The sequence below is a fragment of the Notothenia rossii genome (assembly GCF_949606895.1).
Source record: "Notothenia rossii genome assembly, chromosome: 2".
Classification (NCBI taxonomy): Eukaryota; Metazoa; Chordata; class Actinopteri; order Perciformes; family Nototheniidae; genus Notothenia; species Notothenia rossii.
The window spans coordinates 10595353-10614467 of NC_136904.1; the positions used below are offsets into that span (position 1 = coordinate 10595353).

General features: G+C 41.2%; 2 protein-coding genes across 2 annotated transcripts in view; one reads left to right on the forward strand and one right to left on the reverse strand.

Annotated features, from left to right (window-relative positions):
- Positions 1 to 19115, forward strand: part of myo5aa (myosin VAa) — a 424551-nt gene that overhangs the window by 43518 nt on the left and 361918 nt on the right. The window lies entirely within an intron of this gene.
- Positions 1 to 19115, reverse strand: part of unc13c (unc-13 homolog C (C. elegans)) — a 120283-nt gene that overhangs the window by 36735 nt on the left and 64433 nt on the right. The window contains exons 17-18 of the mRNA XM_079663674.1: positions 12815 to 12948; positions 9987 to 10072 (exon numbers count right to left, since the gene is read on the reverse strand). Coding sequence (XP_079519800.1) covers positions 9987 to 10072; positions 12815 to 12948 — 220 coding nt within the window. The remainder of the gene's footprint in view (positions 1 to 9986; positions 10073 to 12814; positions 12949 to 19115) is intronic.

The window sequence follows — 19115 nt, forward strand, 5'->3', positions numbered from 1 at the left end:
CTCTGCTATAACACCAGAGCCCAGAGACACTTTCTCAAACATATAATACATTAGGACAGCTTATACTAACGTGGGGCTCCCCTCTGTTAAAGAATAGCAAACAAAATGTTATTTTTGAACCTATCAATGTAAAAAGCGATACCTTGTAGCTGAGACTAAAAGAGATTGGAATTCAAAGTGAATAGCTATGCTGAAAACTGCAAATAGGCTGACAGCATTCACTATCAGCTTGGGGCAGGTTTTTTTGCATTATAATATCTTGTAAAAGATTGACATTGTAACACGGGAATCAGTGATTTAGCTTCACATGGTAAAACTTTAAGAGATAAAACACGTGAGCCCAAAGAGACACTGACTCCTGTTGATGTTGTTTAACAATATAATGCAGAACAGCTTATACTAATGTAGAACACTTTGCTTAAGAATAATGAAAAAGATTCCACTGCAAAATGAAAAGGTTGCATACATGTCGTTTTTAATCCACTTGAAAAGCCATGGACTGTTAGCTGAGACATAGAGATATGAAATGAGTGTGCATATCTTGAAAACTGCAAACAAGCCTTTTGAATTGTATCATGATGCCGAAGCTAAAGTTGTAACACATGAATCATTGATGTAGTGTCACATGGTATATCTAAAGTTACATAACGTCTGTATCTTTGCTTGTGTTTTTAAATATCATTTCATAATATGTTTCTTAATGCTCTGAATGTCTTTCATTTTTGTAAAGCACTTTGAATTGCCTTGTGCTGAAATGTGCTATATAAATTCAAATTGCCTTCAGTAAAAATAATTTGGTTTCACACTCGACACAAACGTCCCCTGGGTGTACTTCCTGTGTCTGTTTGACCCTTTCACCACAACACCCCTCCCTCTCAGCCTCATCAGACTCGTGCCCTCTTAACTATTGATCTGAGCCTCTAATATTGATAGAAATGGGTTATTATTGGAGTTACTTGAAATCCCAGTGCGTAGATGCTAACGCGTTCATCAACGACCACTCCCCAAGCAACGGAATTGGTTGCCCTCGCAGTAACACCGGGCGGAAAAAGTAATTAGAAACAGTTGGAGCAGACAACACCTTACTCAAATCCCACTGCAGGACAATACACCACCTTTAGCCATGCCAAGCCCCGAAAACAACTCCTTTCAGTGGGAATGAAACTCCCCTTGCAGAGGTATATTCAGGAAATTAAATTAACATTTTCTATGGAGTGGAGCTGTTCCAACAGACTGAGTAGAAGTGAATGGGCTGCTGGATCGTTGATGACACGCTCCAATGACCACGGCCATTAAACAGCTACACATACAGCGTATACTGAAGAACTTCATCACAGAAGCACTCTGAGGTCCAGAAGCAGCACCACTTTGTCTGTTCTTAATTAGAAATTGTGGCCAAAACAAAGTCAAGTTAATGAGATTAACTCTTTATTGAGGCACAATTTTGATTTAGTTGGCATTTTTAATCAGCCAGTGATTTCATTAGTTTATCTAATTTGGAGGTATGGTGAGCTGCCGGAAACAGTACCGAAGGAGTGGCAGACCGGAGTGGTGGTTCCCCTTTTCAAAAAGGGGGATCAGAGGGTGTGTGCCAATTACCGAGGCATCACACTACTCAGCCTCCCCGGGAAAGTTTACTCTAAGGTACTCGAAAGGAGGGTCAGGCCGATTGTCGAACCTCAGATTGAGGAGGAACAATGCGGATTCCGTCCTGGTCGTGGAACGACGGATCAGCTTTTTACTCTCGCAAGGATCCTGGAGGGTGCCTGGGAGTACGCTTATCCAGTCTACATGTGTTTTGTAGACTTGGAGAAGGCATATGACCGGGTTCCAAGGGAGTCACTGTGGGAGGTGCTGCGGGAGTATGGGGTGAGGGGGTCTCTACTCAGGGCCATCCAATCTCTGTACTCCCAAAGCGAGAGCTGTGTCCGGGTCCTCGGCAGTAAGTCGGACCCATTTCAGGTGAGGGTTGGCCTCCGCCAGGGCTGCGCTTTGTCACCAATCCTGTTTGTAATATACATGGATCGGATTTCGAGGCGTAGTCGTGGGGTAGGGGGTCTGCAGTTCGGTGGACTAAGGATTGCACCACTGCTTTTTGCAGATGATGTGGTTCTGATGGCTTCATCGGTCTGCGACCTTCAGCACTCACTGGATCGGTTCGCAACCGAGTGTGAAGCGGCTGGGATGAGGATCAGCACCTCCAAATCTGAGGCCAGGTTCTCAGCAGGAAACCGATGGACTGTCCACTCCAAGTAGGGAATGAGTCCTTACCCCAAGTGAAGGAGTTCAAGTATCTCGGGGTCTTGTTCTCGAGTGAGGGAACAATGGAGCGTGAGATGGGTCGGAGAATCGGAGCAGCGGGAGCGGTACTGCAGTCTCTTTACCGCACCGTTGTGACGAAAAGGGAGCTGAGCCAAAAGGCAAAGCTCTCTGTCTACCGGGCCATTTTCGTTCCTACCCTCACCTATGGTCATGAAGGATGGGTCATGACCGAAAGAACGAGATCGCGGGTACAAGCGGCCGAGATGGGTTTTCTCCGCAGGGTGGCTGGTGTCTCCCTTAGGGATAAGGTGAGAAGTTCGGTCATCCGGGAGGGACTCGGAGTTGAACCGCTCCTCCTTCGCGTCGAAAGGAGCCAGTTGAGGTGGTTCGGGCACCTAGTTAGGATGCCACCTGGGCGCCTCCCTAGGGAGGTGTTCCAGGCACGTCCAGCTGGGAAGAGACCAAGGGGTAGACCTAGAACCAGATGGAGGGATTATATCTCTTCTCTGGCCTGGGAGCGCCTTGGGATCCCCCAGTCAGAGCTGGTTGATGTGGCCAGGGAAAAGAAAGTTTGGGGCTCTCTGCTGGAACTGCTACCTCCGCGACCCGACCACGGATAAGCGGGAGAAGATGGATGGATGGATGGATGGATGGTGAGCTGCCTCCACACTATTTTTACTTTTACACTATATTTATTGAGTCTGAACTTTAACAAGTATGTGACCTTTTCTGTCAGTGGTCAACGAATGATGCCTATGATTAATAAGTGTCGAAATGTAAACCTGCAGAGTATCAGTTTGAGTGTTTAGTGAAAATATGAATGGGTTAGAGAGAGATATAGTTACAGTAGCTACAGCCTTACTCTAACAGTCTCATTCTCCTTTTTTTAGTTTCTGTTTTTATCTTCTGTTCCGTCTTCCCCCTTCCTCTCTTAGTAGCTCTCCCTCTCTCTCTCACATTCAGAGATTCACACAGCGATGCTAAAATTAGCAGCATCCACTTCTGCACCAGCTCTGGCAGCGAAGGCCTCCGAGCAGGACACAGAGGATGCATCAAAGACTTCATTAAGTAATGCACATGCACACGTGTGCACGCAACTCACACACAAATACAAACTCCTCTTTCATTCTCATTCATTCTTTAATACTCGCACGCCTGCACGCACAAACGGAGAAACACAGACCAGGACGTTCTGTCCCGCCTCCTTCAGGGTGTCTGTCAGCCGCTTAACCCGTTATGTGTGCCTTGTTATGTAAGCAGGTCACTTCGAGTTACTTCCATTGGTCTGAGCAGCAACCTGGACTGTCTCTGTACTTCTCCTACCACATCATTATTCTCTTTAACTTTGTATAAGTATACCATACATGCACAAATAAAGGAATATGGACTGTTGTGGCTTCCTTCCTTGTCTTTCCATCAAGCCACTAGACGCCTTAAACAGACAGTTCTAACTCGTTTCTTTCCTTTAAATTGCTCACAGTTTGAAGTGTTGCTTGGCCTCCGATGGTTTAGAAGATGTTGCGATGTGTTTGCTCAAAATAAAATAACAAACCTTTGCACACGCAACAAAGAAAAATAGGCCTTTATAATATTCAAAATAAATAGGCAAAACTCAAATAAAATAACACACAACTTAGGTATTCTTTCTTTCTTGATAATGCTTATAACTTCACAACTTAAAGTGTTTACTTGTACGGTTTGTATGTATGTGTACGGTACGAGTACGAGTATGAGTATGGTTAAAAACTGTTCCTCGACGGCGTCTCTCAACAAGTTGCCCATCACTGTGGCTTTAGCCCAGGCGCCGTGGGAATTGTAGTCCTTTATAGTGCGTTGACTACAGACGTCACATTTAGGTGGCCTTTCTTATAAAATCTAAAAAATGTCTAACATGTACATTCACACTACAAAAGATGCAAAAGTGAGCTTGCACACACGTCCATCTGTGCACATTTCATTTACTTTTCATCTCCACACACACACACACACACACACACACACACACACACACACACACACACACACACACACACACACACACACACACACACACACACACACACACACACACACACACACACACACACACACACACACACACACACACACACACACACACACACACACACACACACACACACCCAGGAGAACTCAGCAATCAATTGTTGGTGTTCCACCAAACAATTTCAAGCTGTTCATGTGCAGCCCAATGATTTATTTTGTGACTGATCTTTGTAAAAGGCAGTGAGTTATGCGAGTAATGAAATCCTTTGTGGTGACTCGTTTTCTTTTAACCAATGCAGTTCTTTTCCCGAACCACTAATCTTTATTTCTAGAGCTCTCGCACACACATGAGCCGGATACATGTGACCAGGCCAATATAAGGAACATTCACTATTCCATTCAAACTCATTGAGCCTTCATTTGCGTAACGTTTCCTGACACTGCTCGTTTTAGTCACCGTGTCAATGTTATCAACTGGATGGAGAATTCATTAGCCGCACTATTATCTGTGAAGAGAGACTGCTGCTAGCCAGTGCAGCAGCTTGGATCAATGTGAACGTTTGTGAGGCCTAAAGTGATTTATAGTCAAAGAAATATTCATACAATTCAATAAAAATTCCCTTTTATACTATGGTAAATTATCATAAGGACTTCTTCATCCTCTTTACTGATATGTAGCTCCACTGGTTACACAGCAGCGATTTATGAGGCCCTCTGTAAAGTTTAGGGGACAGGAGGTGAGATATTAATGTCAATATATCACACATCCAAGCATTTCAAAGCTTTAGTTCATCAATATGTGCCGCAACAAAAACTATACTCACGTAATGTGTGAGAAGGGTGAGTAATAGACCTCCACAGTGTCTGCAAATAGAAGTGGGCTCTGCTTTGCAAGATGCTAGTGGCACCATCTGCTTTATGTGGTTTCACAATCTCTACAGTAAAACACATGATGTGGTTTATTGTGTGCATGTTTGCATCACGCTGTCATGCAGTTATGAGCTCTCATACTGTCCTTCATTTAATTAACCTGTCTCCACCAAACCAAACTTTGACGGGCAGTGGGACCAACGAGAAATGAGCAATAAGTCATATAACATGCTCCTTTGAGGAAAATGACAGCCATGTCCTCCTCCTGGCACGTGTTGCTGTGGGCGGGCAGCGATGAACTGACAGGACGAGGCAAGAGGAGACCGAGCAATGGAGGAGCGTTCACACTCAAGGAGCGAGAAATAGGGTATATGTGACTCAGTGCATCCATGATTCTTGGCTCCTTTTGTTACACGGACACCTTCAGGCGCCACACACACACACACACACACACACACACACACACACACACACACACACACACACACACACACACACACACACACACACACACACACACACACACACACACACACACACACACACACACACACACACACACACACACACACACACACACACACACACACACACACACACACACCCCCACACACACACACACACACACACACACACACACACACACACACACACACACACACACACACACACACACACACACACACACACACACACACACACACACACACACACACACAAGCACACACACACCATGTATACATCACTTTAGGGGACATTACATTGACTTAAATGCATTTCCTGGAGACTTATCCTAACCTTAACCTTAACCAACACATGCCTAACCCTAACCAAGTCTTCACCCTAAAATGAATAATTCCCCTTATGGGGACCTCCATTTTGTCCCCATAAGGGAGACGAGTCCACACACGTGACTGTGTAAACAGATTTTGGTCCCCACAAGTATAGTAATGATAGGCCACACACACACACACACACACACACACACACACACACACACACACACACACACACACACACACACACACACACACACACACACACACACACACACACACACACACACACACACACACACACACACACACACACACACACACACACACACACACACACTGTCAGTAACACCTGAGGTGGTCACATGCCCAGCGCTCAACATGGCTCTGTGTGCCAGTTCTCTTTATTGATCCACTTAACTGTTTATTAACCCTTGTAAAAACAAAAGGAGGAGAGATCTAAATAGTTATGGCTCTATCGTGAAACAGGAGGAAGCCTTGTAATCATTTTCAATTAATCAAGCCTCAGTGACGCTTATGCAAATAATAAGTGTTTATGGGTTTCCTCTATGGCACATGTTGTGGATTATCTAAAAAAATGAAACATATTCATTTACTGAATACAATCAGATTTTAAAATATGCACTGTTTCTCCTCGTCTCTACACTTTTTATATATATAAAATAAAAAAAGGATTAGGGTATTGGATGGTAAAACACGCTAATCCTCGGTGAAATTCCATGTATTCTCTTTAACACAGTAAAAACAATATACATTTTGGGACACATTGTTTCTAAAGATGTTGCAGCTAAAGCTCAACTTTCAGTATGGAACAAACACATGTTATTTCTGGCTGTTTGTTTGTGTCAATATATAATGAACTAACTATTTATTTCTAAAACTTTGGAATATTATAATTTCCCAAGCTACATTGCTGGATTACTAATGAATGAGAACCCTTAATTTCCCTCTAAGTATGTCAGTGGGTTGAAGTCTATAGAAAGATCTGCTGGTTTGTGTTGCAACACATAACACACAGAGGTCGTTACCCTCGCAGTGAAAACAGTGACACACTTTCAGCCAGTATTGCATTAGATGATGAAACAAAATACGTTTTTTTCGAAATAATTTTTCTCTTTAGGGCAAAAGAAGGACATGGGATAATAAGTAACAACATCTTATTTATAATATAATTCTGAGAACCTGAAACATCACCACCGTAGTGAGGAAGAGGCTACTGGAAGCCTTTTCTCAGTCAACCTGTGCCATGCTACCAGAGTTAGTTTAAAAAGGCTACGGGGAATGTTAAAATGATACATGTGGAATCGTGAAGAAGGTTACGATTAGTGATATAACGTACAGTCAATGTCACTTCCTATAATCCAGACATCTTCTTGCGGCTTTATAGCTGCTCATTAAGTCCCTACAGAAATACAAATCCATCTGTGCACACACTTCTATCAAGCTGCAGGTTTTATTCAAATCGGATTCATGGCCACATTCATATGCTCACAGTCCCCGCACATAATGTATCCAAAAGGCAGATCACATTTCAAAACCACCTCACATATATGAGACCATAATCTATATCTGCTCCATATGCATTTTTGGGTATATGAAGGCACAGCAGTTTGCAATTGGCCCATGGTTACCATAGTAACCTGAGATGGCTTAGCAGAGAGAGCGGTAGGTATTTGCTGTGTAGATGAGGATAAATCACCAATAAGCTCTTTTGGTGCTCCTCTGCCTTTTCTCTTACACACTCTAAAGCGCATTCCCAATCCTTGACCTCAGCCTTCTGTCATCATTAAAGCGGCAGATTTCATGCCCTCTGTCATGCTTAGTTTAACATCCAGATGGTTCACAGGTTTAGCTTGCAACAGGCACAAAATGTGTGAAAAGCGCCTGCATCAACCTAAATATTCAGCCGGGGGCGGCAGATAAGAGGAGTGGAGGAAAGTCTGACTTCAAATTGATCACCGCCGTGAGAATAATGCGGTAAACATGAGCATAATGTGTGCTGCATGCTAGTGTCAGTCTGCATGATTTCTGGGTAATGCAGCTTGATAGGTTGAGCAGGAGTCAGAGGAGATGGAGTTTGAAATCAAAACCCAAGTTTGTTCACATCTGTCTCCTTGACAGCCGAGGCAGATCTGAGATGTATTGCTTGATCGCTGTGAATCTCTGCTGTCTTTGGAAACAAGACGTATCGTGTTGACAAAATGTATTATACACTATTGAAGACTACAAGAATCCTAAATGTTTTTTTTTTTTTTTTTTCTACTAAAATCATACAAAAACAAAAATGTATAATTCATACACACAAATGAACAAAATGAGTAGAAGCGGGAGGGCTGAAGCATAGCTTATGGGGAGTAGCCCTCCCGTGCATCTCATTAGCATAAATATAATAATGGCTTTTATTTCGTCAAAAACGTATAGAAATTAAGGAGTACAAAGAAATAAAGAAAACTAATGAAAACTGGAAAAAAATAATAATAATAATAGTTAGGGCAAGAAAAAAGTAAATGCATATATGAGTAATACTGGGAGAAAATGTGAAAAATAAAACATTTTGCAGCACATTCACTGTTCAAACTGTGCCCCATATGGCTGCTGTGAGATGACGGATTTACACACTTGAGTAATTAGTGATAGTGGAGGAAGTTGATTGATTATTTGGCTAGTGCTAGATTACAGACTGTAAATCACTCCTTTCATATGGTGAAAAATGCTTTTTGTATGCCTTTATCCTGCACACTAAGGGCAATGCTTCTTATTTACTAACTGCATTATGTAACAATGTTATATAATAAGTTGAGTACCGGTACTTACGTTTGAAATGGCTGCGACGTTTATGCTGACTTAACCTGTTTACCTATTAGCTGCCCAATGGAGCGTATAATGGGTAACGGTCCCATACATTAATACATAATACTGCATTGTAAAAGGCCCTGTAATTGCAAACTGTGTAAATTGTAAATGTCCCTTAAATAATTTAAAGGTTTACTCTGATCAGTTACAACACTACAACACTACAATCTGTAAAACTACTAAGAGTAAAAACAGAGATATGGATTAGAAAACGTAGATGTCTTTGTGTTTTTTTTTACTACACTTGTGGAATTACTTTGTAAAGAGAATACACACCTAAAAAACCTTAAAATGATTTATTGATGTGCTGATGCAAGTTTCAAAACAATCTCAGTCAGTGCTATACCACATTCTAAGAAACTGTAAATCCTCTCTACCGTGAACATTCAGGTTAAATGGGGAGTGAACTCAACATGGAAATGAAAACAGACACATTGATCAATGCAAAGCAACACAACTCCACACATGTAAGAAGTTTGGATGGACACACATAAGCTCCTACTTCATTTCAAACTGTTTCACAACAATCCTCAGGGGTGTAAGAAAATATTGATACACATATTGTGTTTTGTGATACTGAATCATTTCTTACAAATAGTTTTCAAAAATGTTGAAAATATCGCAATATATCGCCCTGCTTACAGCTTCTTGCCAGCACACAGCCCTAGCTATCACAGTGCCTGATATGTGGGAATGCAGAGCCGCACCACACACATTGATCACACGCAAGAAGGAAATAACAAGGAATTGGTATAATGACCCTTCAGGTTGGAGTGAGAGAAAGTGTATTTGTGAGGAAATGGAAGAAATGGATGATTTATGACACAGTGGGAATCTGATATACCACCATTTGGTTTCTATTTACACAAGACTAGGCAACTCTTTTCGATTAAACCATGAATCAATCGTTTATCTTGATTTAAAAAAAGACAGTTTCTCTTTAATGGTCAATAAAGTGAAATCCGCGCTGTGTAATGCAGATACTCATTAGAGCTGACCAGAGGCAGCTGATAAACAGACGTACGGCACAGTAAAAGCTATTCCTTAGTGGGAACACATTGGAATTAACTGCTAATGAGAAAACACCTAACACGCAGCTCCACATCCACTAGGATCCAAAGTGAGAGCCATCATTCTTCAGCTACACTTTTTTTTTTAGTTATCCTCAGCGCTCATTGTGTGATCTGCAGCATTACTTACCTTCCATTGCATACTTCATATCCAGGGCGAAGAGGCTCCACATGATCTCGGCGCTGGTCTTGCCGGCGTTCAGCTCCTGCGGAAACCTGGTGGAATAGAAGCGGATTCCAATCAGACTCATTTCCCTATAATGACACGCTCCGCTGGGCGGCCTGATGCCTCGGCCCAGCCTGAATCTCTAACAAACCACTCTAACAGATGTGCATCGAGACATGGTTGGGGAATCCCATAATCTAATAATCCCCCCCCATTATTTGAAAACCTGGTTGAATTTGGGAGAGATGGAGATGCATGCGCGGGGCTTTAAGATTGGAAAAAGTGTAGGAGGAAGTGACAATGCATAAGAAAAGGGAGAGCGAGGGAAAGGGCGGCAACCTATCTGCAAAGTAATCTGCTATTTTGAATGCATATGGATTTTTTCAGTCAACGTTTAAATGTGAGGTGTCAATGGTTTAATTATGCGTATCCTCAAACAGTGATGGGAGGACATGTAAAGATGACAGGGCACGGCCTGAGAGAGGTGATTATCTGGAAGTGTTTTACTTTTGCCAGAGACCATTCTGTGTACAACAAGATATCATATTCAACCGACAATCTTTTAAATGAAACTGTGATCATCTGCTTAGACTGGACAAAAAGTAGAATGTCAAAGCATGCCTGCAAACACACACACACACACACACACACACACACACACACACACACACACACACACACACACACACACACACACACACACACACACACACACACACACACACACACACACACACATACACACACACACACACACACACACACACACACACACACACACACACACACACACACACACACACTTCTCTCCTCCCCAATCTTTGGCACATCCAGGAAAGGAAGATACCCATTGGTAATTGGATAGAAAAAAAGAATCTCCAGAAACAATTGCTCCCCCTTCCATCTCTATCACTCTCAAAATCTTTTTCTTAACTTCTGTGATTTTCCGTTGTCATCTTCCACACACACATAGTGCGCTGTGGGTGGGGGAGACACACATCATAATAGCAGAAATGTAACATCTGCAGCTATTGTTTACATCAGCCTGATGAGTATTCATGAGAGTAATCTCTAAAGCTTCTTATCCTTTACATTTCAAAGAACAACTGCAGCATCCAATTGTATGTTTCTAACCAGAAAAACAAATTCTGTAGATCGGTCTGTTGTCTGGAAGATATCTAGGCTACAGTCCCAAGTAAACATCCTCATGGTCAGGGAAACAGAGTCATATGAACCGTTTTCCCTAGGGCAGCAGCTCTCATTATTTAAAGGCAGCAAGTCCACTTCTGGGTTTATTGGGAAAAGGCAAAGGAAATGGTGTCACTCTGTAACTTGACCAGGGGAATGTGGAGGAAATGGGCATGAATATTGCAAATCTATCATTAGACAGTGTAGGAGAGAAGGCTCAGGGCATAAACAGAGTGTTAATAAGCATCGTAAATCGAGGGGAAGGAGAAAAAGAGGCGAGAATGAGGGGATGTATGTGTGAGCGAGACGAAGAGAGAATAATATGTTTCATCTTATTTCTTCTAATGTGAGCTCCAGAAGGAAGGAAGCAAACACAAACACCCCCTCAACACCACCACCACCACAACCAGCCCTCTATCCCCCTTTTTTAAAAAACAAATCCTTCATCTGTTATATAACTCCGCAACACAGCAATCCCATTTTATCCACCCATATTATGGCTCACCATAAAACAAAGCATTCCTTACAGTTGGCTTCTCTGGCTGCCTCACAGCCTTATTGCGCAACACTGTGCTCATTCATGTCTCCACAAGCAGTAAATACTTTTTTTTTTAAAAATCTGCTGGGATGGTTTTTCTTTGTTTTCCTTCAAGCCCGATTTGCCTTTAACTCAACCAAATAAATACAGAAATACAGTATGGAATAAATATTGAACAAATCAGTGCATATTTGATCAATTGAGCCTTGTTAAAAGCACACACATTTTGTATTTATTCATTTTAAGAGTATTTCCACATCAAACACTTTTACACTGATACTTCCTTTCAAACCTCCTTTCAAGCCAAACAAATCATTGGGCATTTTGTCCTGAATGGTTGAGATTAAACCCTATGAAATGAAGTTTAAGAGCGAGCAGTGAAAACTCAGCCTGCATTTTAGGAGAGTTTTCAGTAAGGTCATTTATACGTCTGAATTTAAAGGGGACCTATCATGCAAAATGCACTTTTGTACGTCTTGTATACATGAATATGTGTCCCCGGTGTTCCAGGGAACTCACCAAGTGTCAGAAAACACAACCCTCTCTATTTTCCTCCATACCCAAATCTCTTAAAAGGAGGCTGCAACGGATCTGATACAGACTGATCCAGATTTGAACGCTTCTATGACGTCACAGAAGTGGCGCTACGGCTATTGGGCCAACTCCACCAATCAGGAGGAGACAGCCACGGACATTGCCGTTGGAAAGCGCTGGAGACGCTGTAGTACATATGCCAGGCCTGTAGATGGTGCTGTTCTCACAGAATCAGCCCATGCAAAGACAGTGTTCAATTGAGCGAAATGAGGAATGGCTAAATTTGCATGATCTGTTTGGTATTTTTAAAAATAAAAAGTATAAATATGCCTTTATATAGGTATGGTCCTACATTAAAATATAGCATGATAGGTCCACTTTAAATAGAGGATAAATGGTGATATGTAAATACTAGTTAACACGATGATCAGCAATGCATGAGTAATGAGAAAACAGCTTACGACCATAACCTGGCATAGTAATGAATGAAACGCTCATTGCTTGATGAGAAGCATAATAAAGGAGTACATACTGGTTAATGACTGGGGTGTAAGCTGTCCGGTCCTCATCGATCACAGACACCATGAGAGTGATGAGTTTTGGCCAGAAGTCCAGGTTCTTTATAGACGGACCCTGCTCCTCTCGGGGGATGTCCTGCTTCCGGCTCTGCAGAGGAGAAAAGAAAGATGGTGGGAGACTGAAAACTGTTTTGAAATCTTGTCTTCAGTGTTGAAGTGGTAAATGTCTGTTTCCTTGTTTCTTTCTGGCATTGCCAATGGAGTTGCTGTAATGCTGAATACACGTCATACTTGATCTGACAATAAAGTAGCATCATATCATAATGTGTTGCAGATATGAGACCATTAACATTTTAGGATTCAGCTAAAATATTAAGGGATCAAAAAGAGGAAGCCAGACAAATAGTAACATACTTTTTAACACTTGAATATATATTGCATATCATTATATTATCTCTGTAAGATGTCTTTATGAAAATGATAATGTACTTGCAGTTCATTTAAACTGAACTGAATAAGTTAGTATTATGTTAGATGTTGACAGTGAAAGGACAATAACAAAAATAAGCCTTAATCATAAAACCAGATTACAAATGTTATTTCATGAAATCAAAGCAGTTTTTTTAATCCTTATCTTAATTGATCATACATTTAGATTATGTGAAGATCAAATGCTTTAATATGAATGTGTTAGTATTGGAAGCTTCCATTCCCTCATTAGATTAAAATGACTGCCACACTTATAAGTGATACACAGAGAATACAAAGTGCATGTAATCGAGCATTACCATTTAGAGTTTTATTTTATTTTTGTTTTATAGAGTAACAGAAAAAGAAAGAGCAGACACAGGGAGCCATCTGAAAAGCTTTCCACAAGAATGTGAGTTTGTTTAACTGTACCGGAACAGATTCACCCAAAACAACACCAGGACTGAAATGTTGAGCATTTCAGTTTGAAAAGTGTAATCATCCATCGGTAGTGTGTTTGTGTTTGTGTTTGTGTGCATCAAAGTGTGAGGCAGACATCTCCGTGGCTGTCCTGGGGTGATGGGTGTTAAATATGAAATCTTTCCCTGACCCTGCCATCTGTTCACCCCACACTGAGTGTAACCATACTGATCTGCAGCCAGTAAGTTACTGTCACAGTGTCTCACTCTGACACTAACAGGTTCTGCAGAACACAGGCTAGGCCGTGCACACACACCACAAAGAGCTTACTGGCAGCTCTGTTTCATACACACACATACAAACATGCAGAAAAATGTGTATTGCATTCTCTTGGGAGGCTGTGTACCCACAGTACACTGTCATAGGTTATAAATGTGATCTACATACCCTCTTTGACAAACCCTTCCAAGAGGAAGCAATACAAATGTTCTCATTCGTGTATGGAACTCTAAAGCTAAATGTTTACTTGATGAATGCTGGTAAAAGGAAATTGTGTTAAAAATGAAACATGTTCCAATCAGTTATTGAATAATTTAGGTTGAATTATTTAACAACCTTAGGCCTATTGACTTTGTTGCAGCACTGAGAGCAGACGCTGTATCGAGAGCTTGAGATATTGAAATGCAACACGCATCAATTTACTATTGATTCAACCCTTAAAACCTAGTCAGTTCCTACGATGATCAACTTGTATCAGATGACGTTGATTGTAGTCTTAAATATCCTGTGATGCAAGGCACACATTGCAGCTGGAAGAACGACACAATCTAATCTCACTGCAACAAGAAAGTGAGATTTTTTTTTTTTGGGTTTCTCTTAGTATCCTAAAATATTGTTATGTTTGGCTGTGAAAAAAATTATTATGAAGGGCAGAACATCTATTTGTATTTATTTTGTTTTTTTTAGAAAGGGACCGGTCACATAAGATTTTATTCTTCTCCCTGCTCCTTTTCGCTCAATGGTGTTTTGGTAGAGTCATGTTTTCTTGGCAATTACTGTACATTTGGTTTTGCGTACCATGAGCGGGACAAATAAAAATGAAATGAAATGAAAGACAAATACAGCGTACAGCTGATTCTGCGACAGTAGATTGTGTGAGCCCAGGGTTCACTGCTTTAATCATTTGGGTTTGCAAAAGTAAAATCCACCCTCGTGTCTGCCATCGACAGGAAAACAGATTAATAACATGGGCGGTTCCATCCCGGACATCATATTGATCAAAGCTCATGAATTAGTCATTTGCATATTCCCATGCTTGCTCTGTATCAACACATGAAACATGAACCAGTTTCCAAAGTGGAGGCAAAAGGGAGCTCCATATGTAACGTAGTCAAAGGCCGTGTTGGGAATTTAAGCTGAACGCATGTTAACCTTGATTGAGTAAACATCTACAGTATGCATTAGTAAAACTGGTATAGAAACATCAGTAAGTGTGATCATAAATTAAGGCAAGCATCACTAGAGATTGATCTGCTCCATCAATCACACCATTCAAAACATTGAGGTTAACAAGTGTCTTGTAAAAAGCAAATGAGCGATTTATGAGTTAAGATCAATTAAATAATCAATATCGGCGCTGAACTCATCGCTAATGAAATGACGATGCGATGCTTACTTGGAAGGAGAGGTACATCAAGGGGAGATATGCTAATAAATGCAACAAGGTACATTTCTGGTTAATTGGAGCCATGTGATAATAAAACAAATATCCCTGCAGGTGGTCACTTGGCTATGCAAAAAGCTGTCGATGGGTGTATCCTTGTGCGTGTGCGCGTGCATGGCTGTATGCATATGAAGGACATTGAAGGTTGTGTCATCCCTACTAAATTGAAAGCGATATGCAGCGAGCTAAAATGTAGCGTAGGCTCCCATAGCTCATCTGCATTCACCTCAAGTAGGTACACACACATTGTTAAAGGTGATTAAGTGTCTTGCTGTCTTTTTACAGCCCACAACATACCCATGGGCTTCACTCTCACTTGTACAAGGAGGTGAATACGTCCTGAACTCACTACTCCCAGTGAATGGTGGTGGAGGGGGGCACTAGCAGAAATATTCATAGAAACGCATCACTCCTCTAGAGGGTAGCTCGTGCTTTATGGTTATTGTTTAGCACTTGCAGTCCCTGTGTGGGAGAAATCAGCATTACCATACAACTGGCTCATCAATTCTCACAATGTGACACAAATCTCTGATTGAAGGATGTTCTTGGAGAATGGAAAAATCCCCAAGAGAAAGAGCTGAAGCTGTATTTAAAGGCCCAGAGACAAAAAGGTTGTTCTTTTAAGAATTGTATGAAAGGATATACTCAAAGGCACATATTCTGAAGACAAACAGCATGCTCTTCAAACAGAGTCATCAACCAGCTGGGTATTGTGCGCAAATATGTGATCATGGCGATAAAGAGGGAAACTTATCAAATCAATTGGAATTGCCTGCTCAGTAACAAGTGGAGGAGTAGCTCCTCTCACAAAGTAGATCCCTTCTTCTCCATACTTGTCAACAAACAGCAGCCTCCCTCTTCATAACCAGACTGCTTCTATTCCTCTGCCTACTTAAGCATGGGCATTTGCATAATGCATTCATGTGTGCATAATGCATTCATGTGTGCATATACATGAGCATTTTTCATAGACGCAAGTGCAAGCCACTTAGCATTTCTGGTTTGTGAACTATCCTTGCAAATCCACCTTCATTCACAGGGTATTTCCCCTTAGTCTTGCTCTTTTTCTGCCAAAATGTAAGAAACTGTTAAGCTACATTCCCCTCACCCCTCCTTCCCTCATCCACTTGACGAACAGACCGAAGCAGAGAGCTGTGTTATGTCATGCAATATGCCTCTTATTGGCTGGGATATTTCCCTGCCTGCCTGACCATCGTGTCAGTGATTGTGTCGCCGCACTCAGTCATTGTTAGCGACCGGAGAATTGGGGTGTGAATTGTTTTGCAACCGCTGAGTCAAAGGCTACCTAGTGTATGTGAACATAATCATTTGAATTCACAGTGAGATTTGCTTTAGGGGGAAGCTGATGTCTTTTTCTTCTGCCGTGTAGGAAACATTGATGGAGAGGCTGCCAGTTGTGGAACTGTGGTGGACGACGATGTAATTAGTGGAACGGTCTATCTCTCCTGGTTTGGTAATTGCTTACAAACCTTCAGGCTGTTTGAACAAAGGAAGCTTATTATTCAACTTTTGAGCGGGCTGCACCCATTATCTTAAAGACATTATATTCGGAGGTGGGGAGGCCATTCTCCTTGGGAAGTAAATAATAAGGTGGGACCGCCTGTTGCCTGCTTATTTAACACTGAAAAGGCCAAAGCATGTAAACTCAATCCCATAGAAATGTCAATGTGTTCAGAGAAGCGTGCGCTTACTTAAGAGTGGGTGATGCCATGTTTCAGGAAAATGTAATTAAGTGAGTTCTTTATCTGGAAACATGCCTCAAGCTGCTCGTGGTATGCAAGTGATACATTATCACATGAGGACGCAGTATGGCAGCATACTCTCATGCTAGTTTATTTATATCGTCCATGTTCCAACTTGTTTTTTTTGCTCATTTATTATCCATCTGGAGCCAAAATAGATGTAAAAAGCCTGATGATGATGTGATCTCTTTCTTGGATGGTTGAAACTTTAAGTTAACAATAAACACTTTTAATGTTTTGCTTTTACAGCAATAGAGTCGAATTGATGCCAGTCATGATGGAATATCAAGATTTTCTGTCAGCACAAAATGTAACAAATGGTTGTTTACCTGGATTTTCAGGAGAGGCCCTGAAGTAATAACTATATTCAATATTAATTACTTTTAAAAGTCTGCCAGTAATTAAAGGCAGCCTTTGTTTTTTTTTTAGGTATTCTGCTGCATTCTTTAGGTAGCCTACATCACCAAGCTTAAACATTTCTGTGTTTGCAGTGGATCACATCAGTCCGGTTCTGAAGTCTTTACACTGGCTTCAAGTCGACCAAAGAATTGATTTTAAAATACTATTGCTAGTTTTTAAATCACTAAACTCCTTAGGACCGAGGTATACAAACAATCTCCTGCATAACTATGAACCATCCAGGAGTCTCAGGTCCTCTGGGTCAGGTCTGCTCTCTGTTCCAAGAATAAGAACTAAACATGGAAAAGCAGCGTTTAAGTATTAAGAGCCGACAATCTGGAACAAACTGCCCGAATCGTGCACGTCCGCTGAAACACTTCCTATTTTCAAATCCAGACTCAAACCATATCTATTTGCCGCTGCTTTTAATTGAGCTGTTCATACTCACACTGCAGTACGCCTTCTATTCATGTATTCTGTACCTGCTGTGTTTATTTCTTTATTTCATTATCTTTGCTTTTTTATGCCTGTTCTTAAATGTCTTTTGTTTTTATTTTGTAAAGCACTTTGAATTGTCGCGTGCTGAAAGGTGTTATATAAATACAATTGCCTTGCCTTGCAGCAGGTAGGTTTTTCATAAAGACCCATTAGGAGTCAGTTATCTAGTTAGCGTTGCCCATCAGCTTGGCTAATCACCAGATGCTGAGATGCTAGTTTGTAGATTAAATGTGATTACCTAAATCAGCAGAGCAGATATGCTGTCAGCTGCCTTCATTACAGTTAGCTTGATTAAACTCTATTTTTACACTGATATTTGCATTTTCTGTAAGTGCTAGATGTATGCTTCTGTTGTTTAATGTTTATCGGCACACTGGATAGCCAATATCTTCTTTTCACTTTCCATCGTAATTCTCTTGTATTGCTGTCTTGCTCAGCAGCATACCGACAATAAAGCGTGTTGTTGTGGTTATCTTACTAAGACATTCAGAACATAAAACCAAACAAACTTTACAATAACAATAAACAAAAAGGCCTATATCTTATTATTCTGAACCATCCATAAAATAACAAATCCTCTTGTTAGAAATAACATTGTTTTGGTAACAGCTTGTAGATTGTTTTTGCTTTGGATGGGGCAGTAGTGGGTTGGGTTATGGCTTTCAAGCCCAGGGAAGCAACAAAAACATCAACCATAACAACAGTAAACAAAATAACACTAAAGCTGAACAAGCGAAACACAAATCCCATACTAAAAAAAGACTTTTATAAAACAGTCAGCACTGATCAACTCAAAAGAGCTGAAAGAAGTGACACACACACGTACCATTGCTAAATCAGTCTCTATCGTATATACTATAACTGCCAAAGGCATGCTGGGGCAGCTCTCTCTCTGCTTGTGTTAGCCTTTGCACCCAAATGTTTACTTCACTAGTGCCAGGGGATGCAACTGTGGTGCGGGCATGGCTGGTGTATTACAAATGTCAATACTGGAGACCGAGCCATCGAACCATTCACAACAGGCAGGTTTTGCATGGCGAGTGC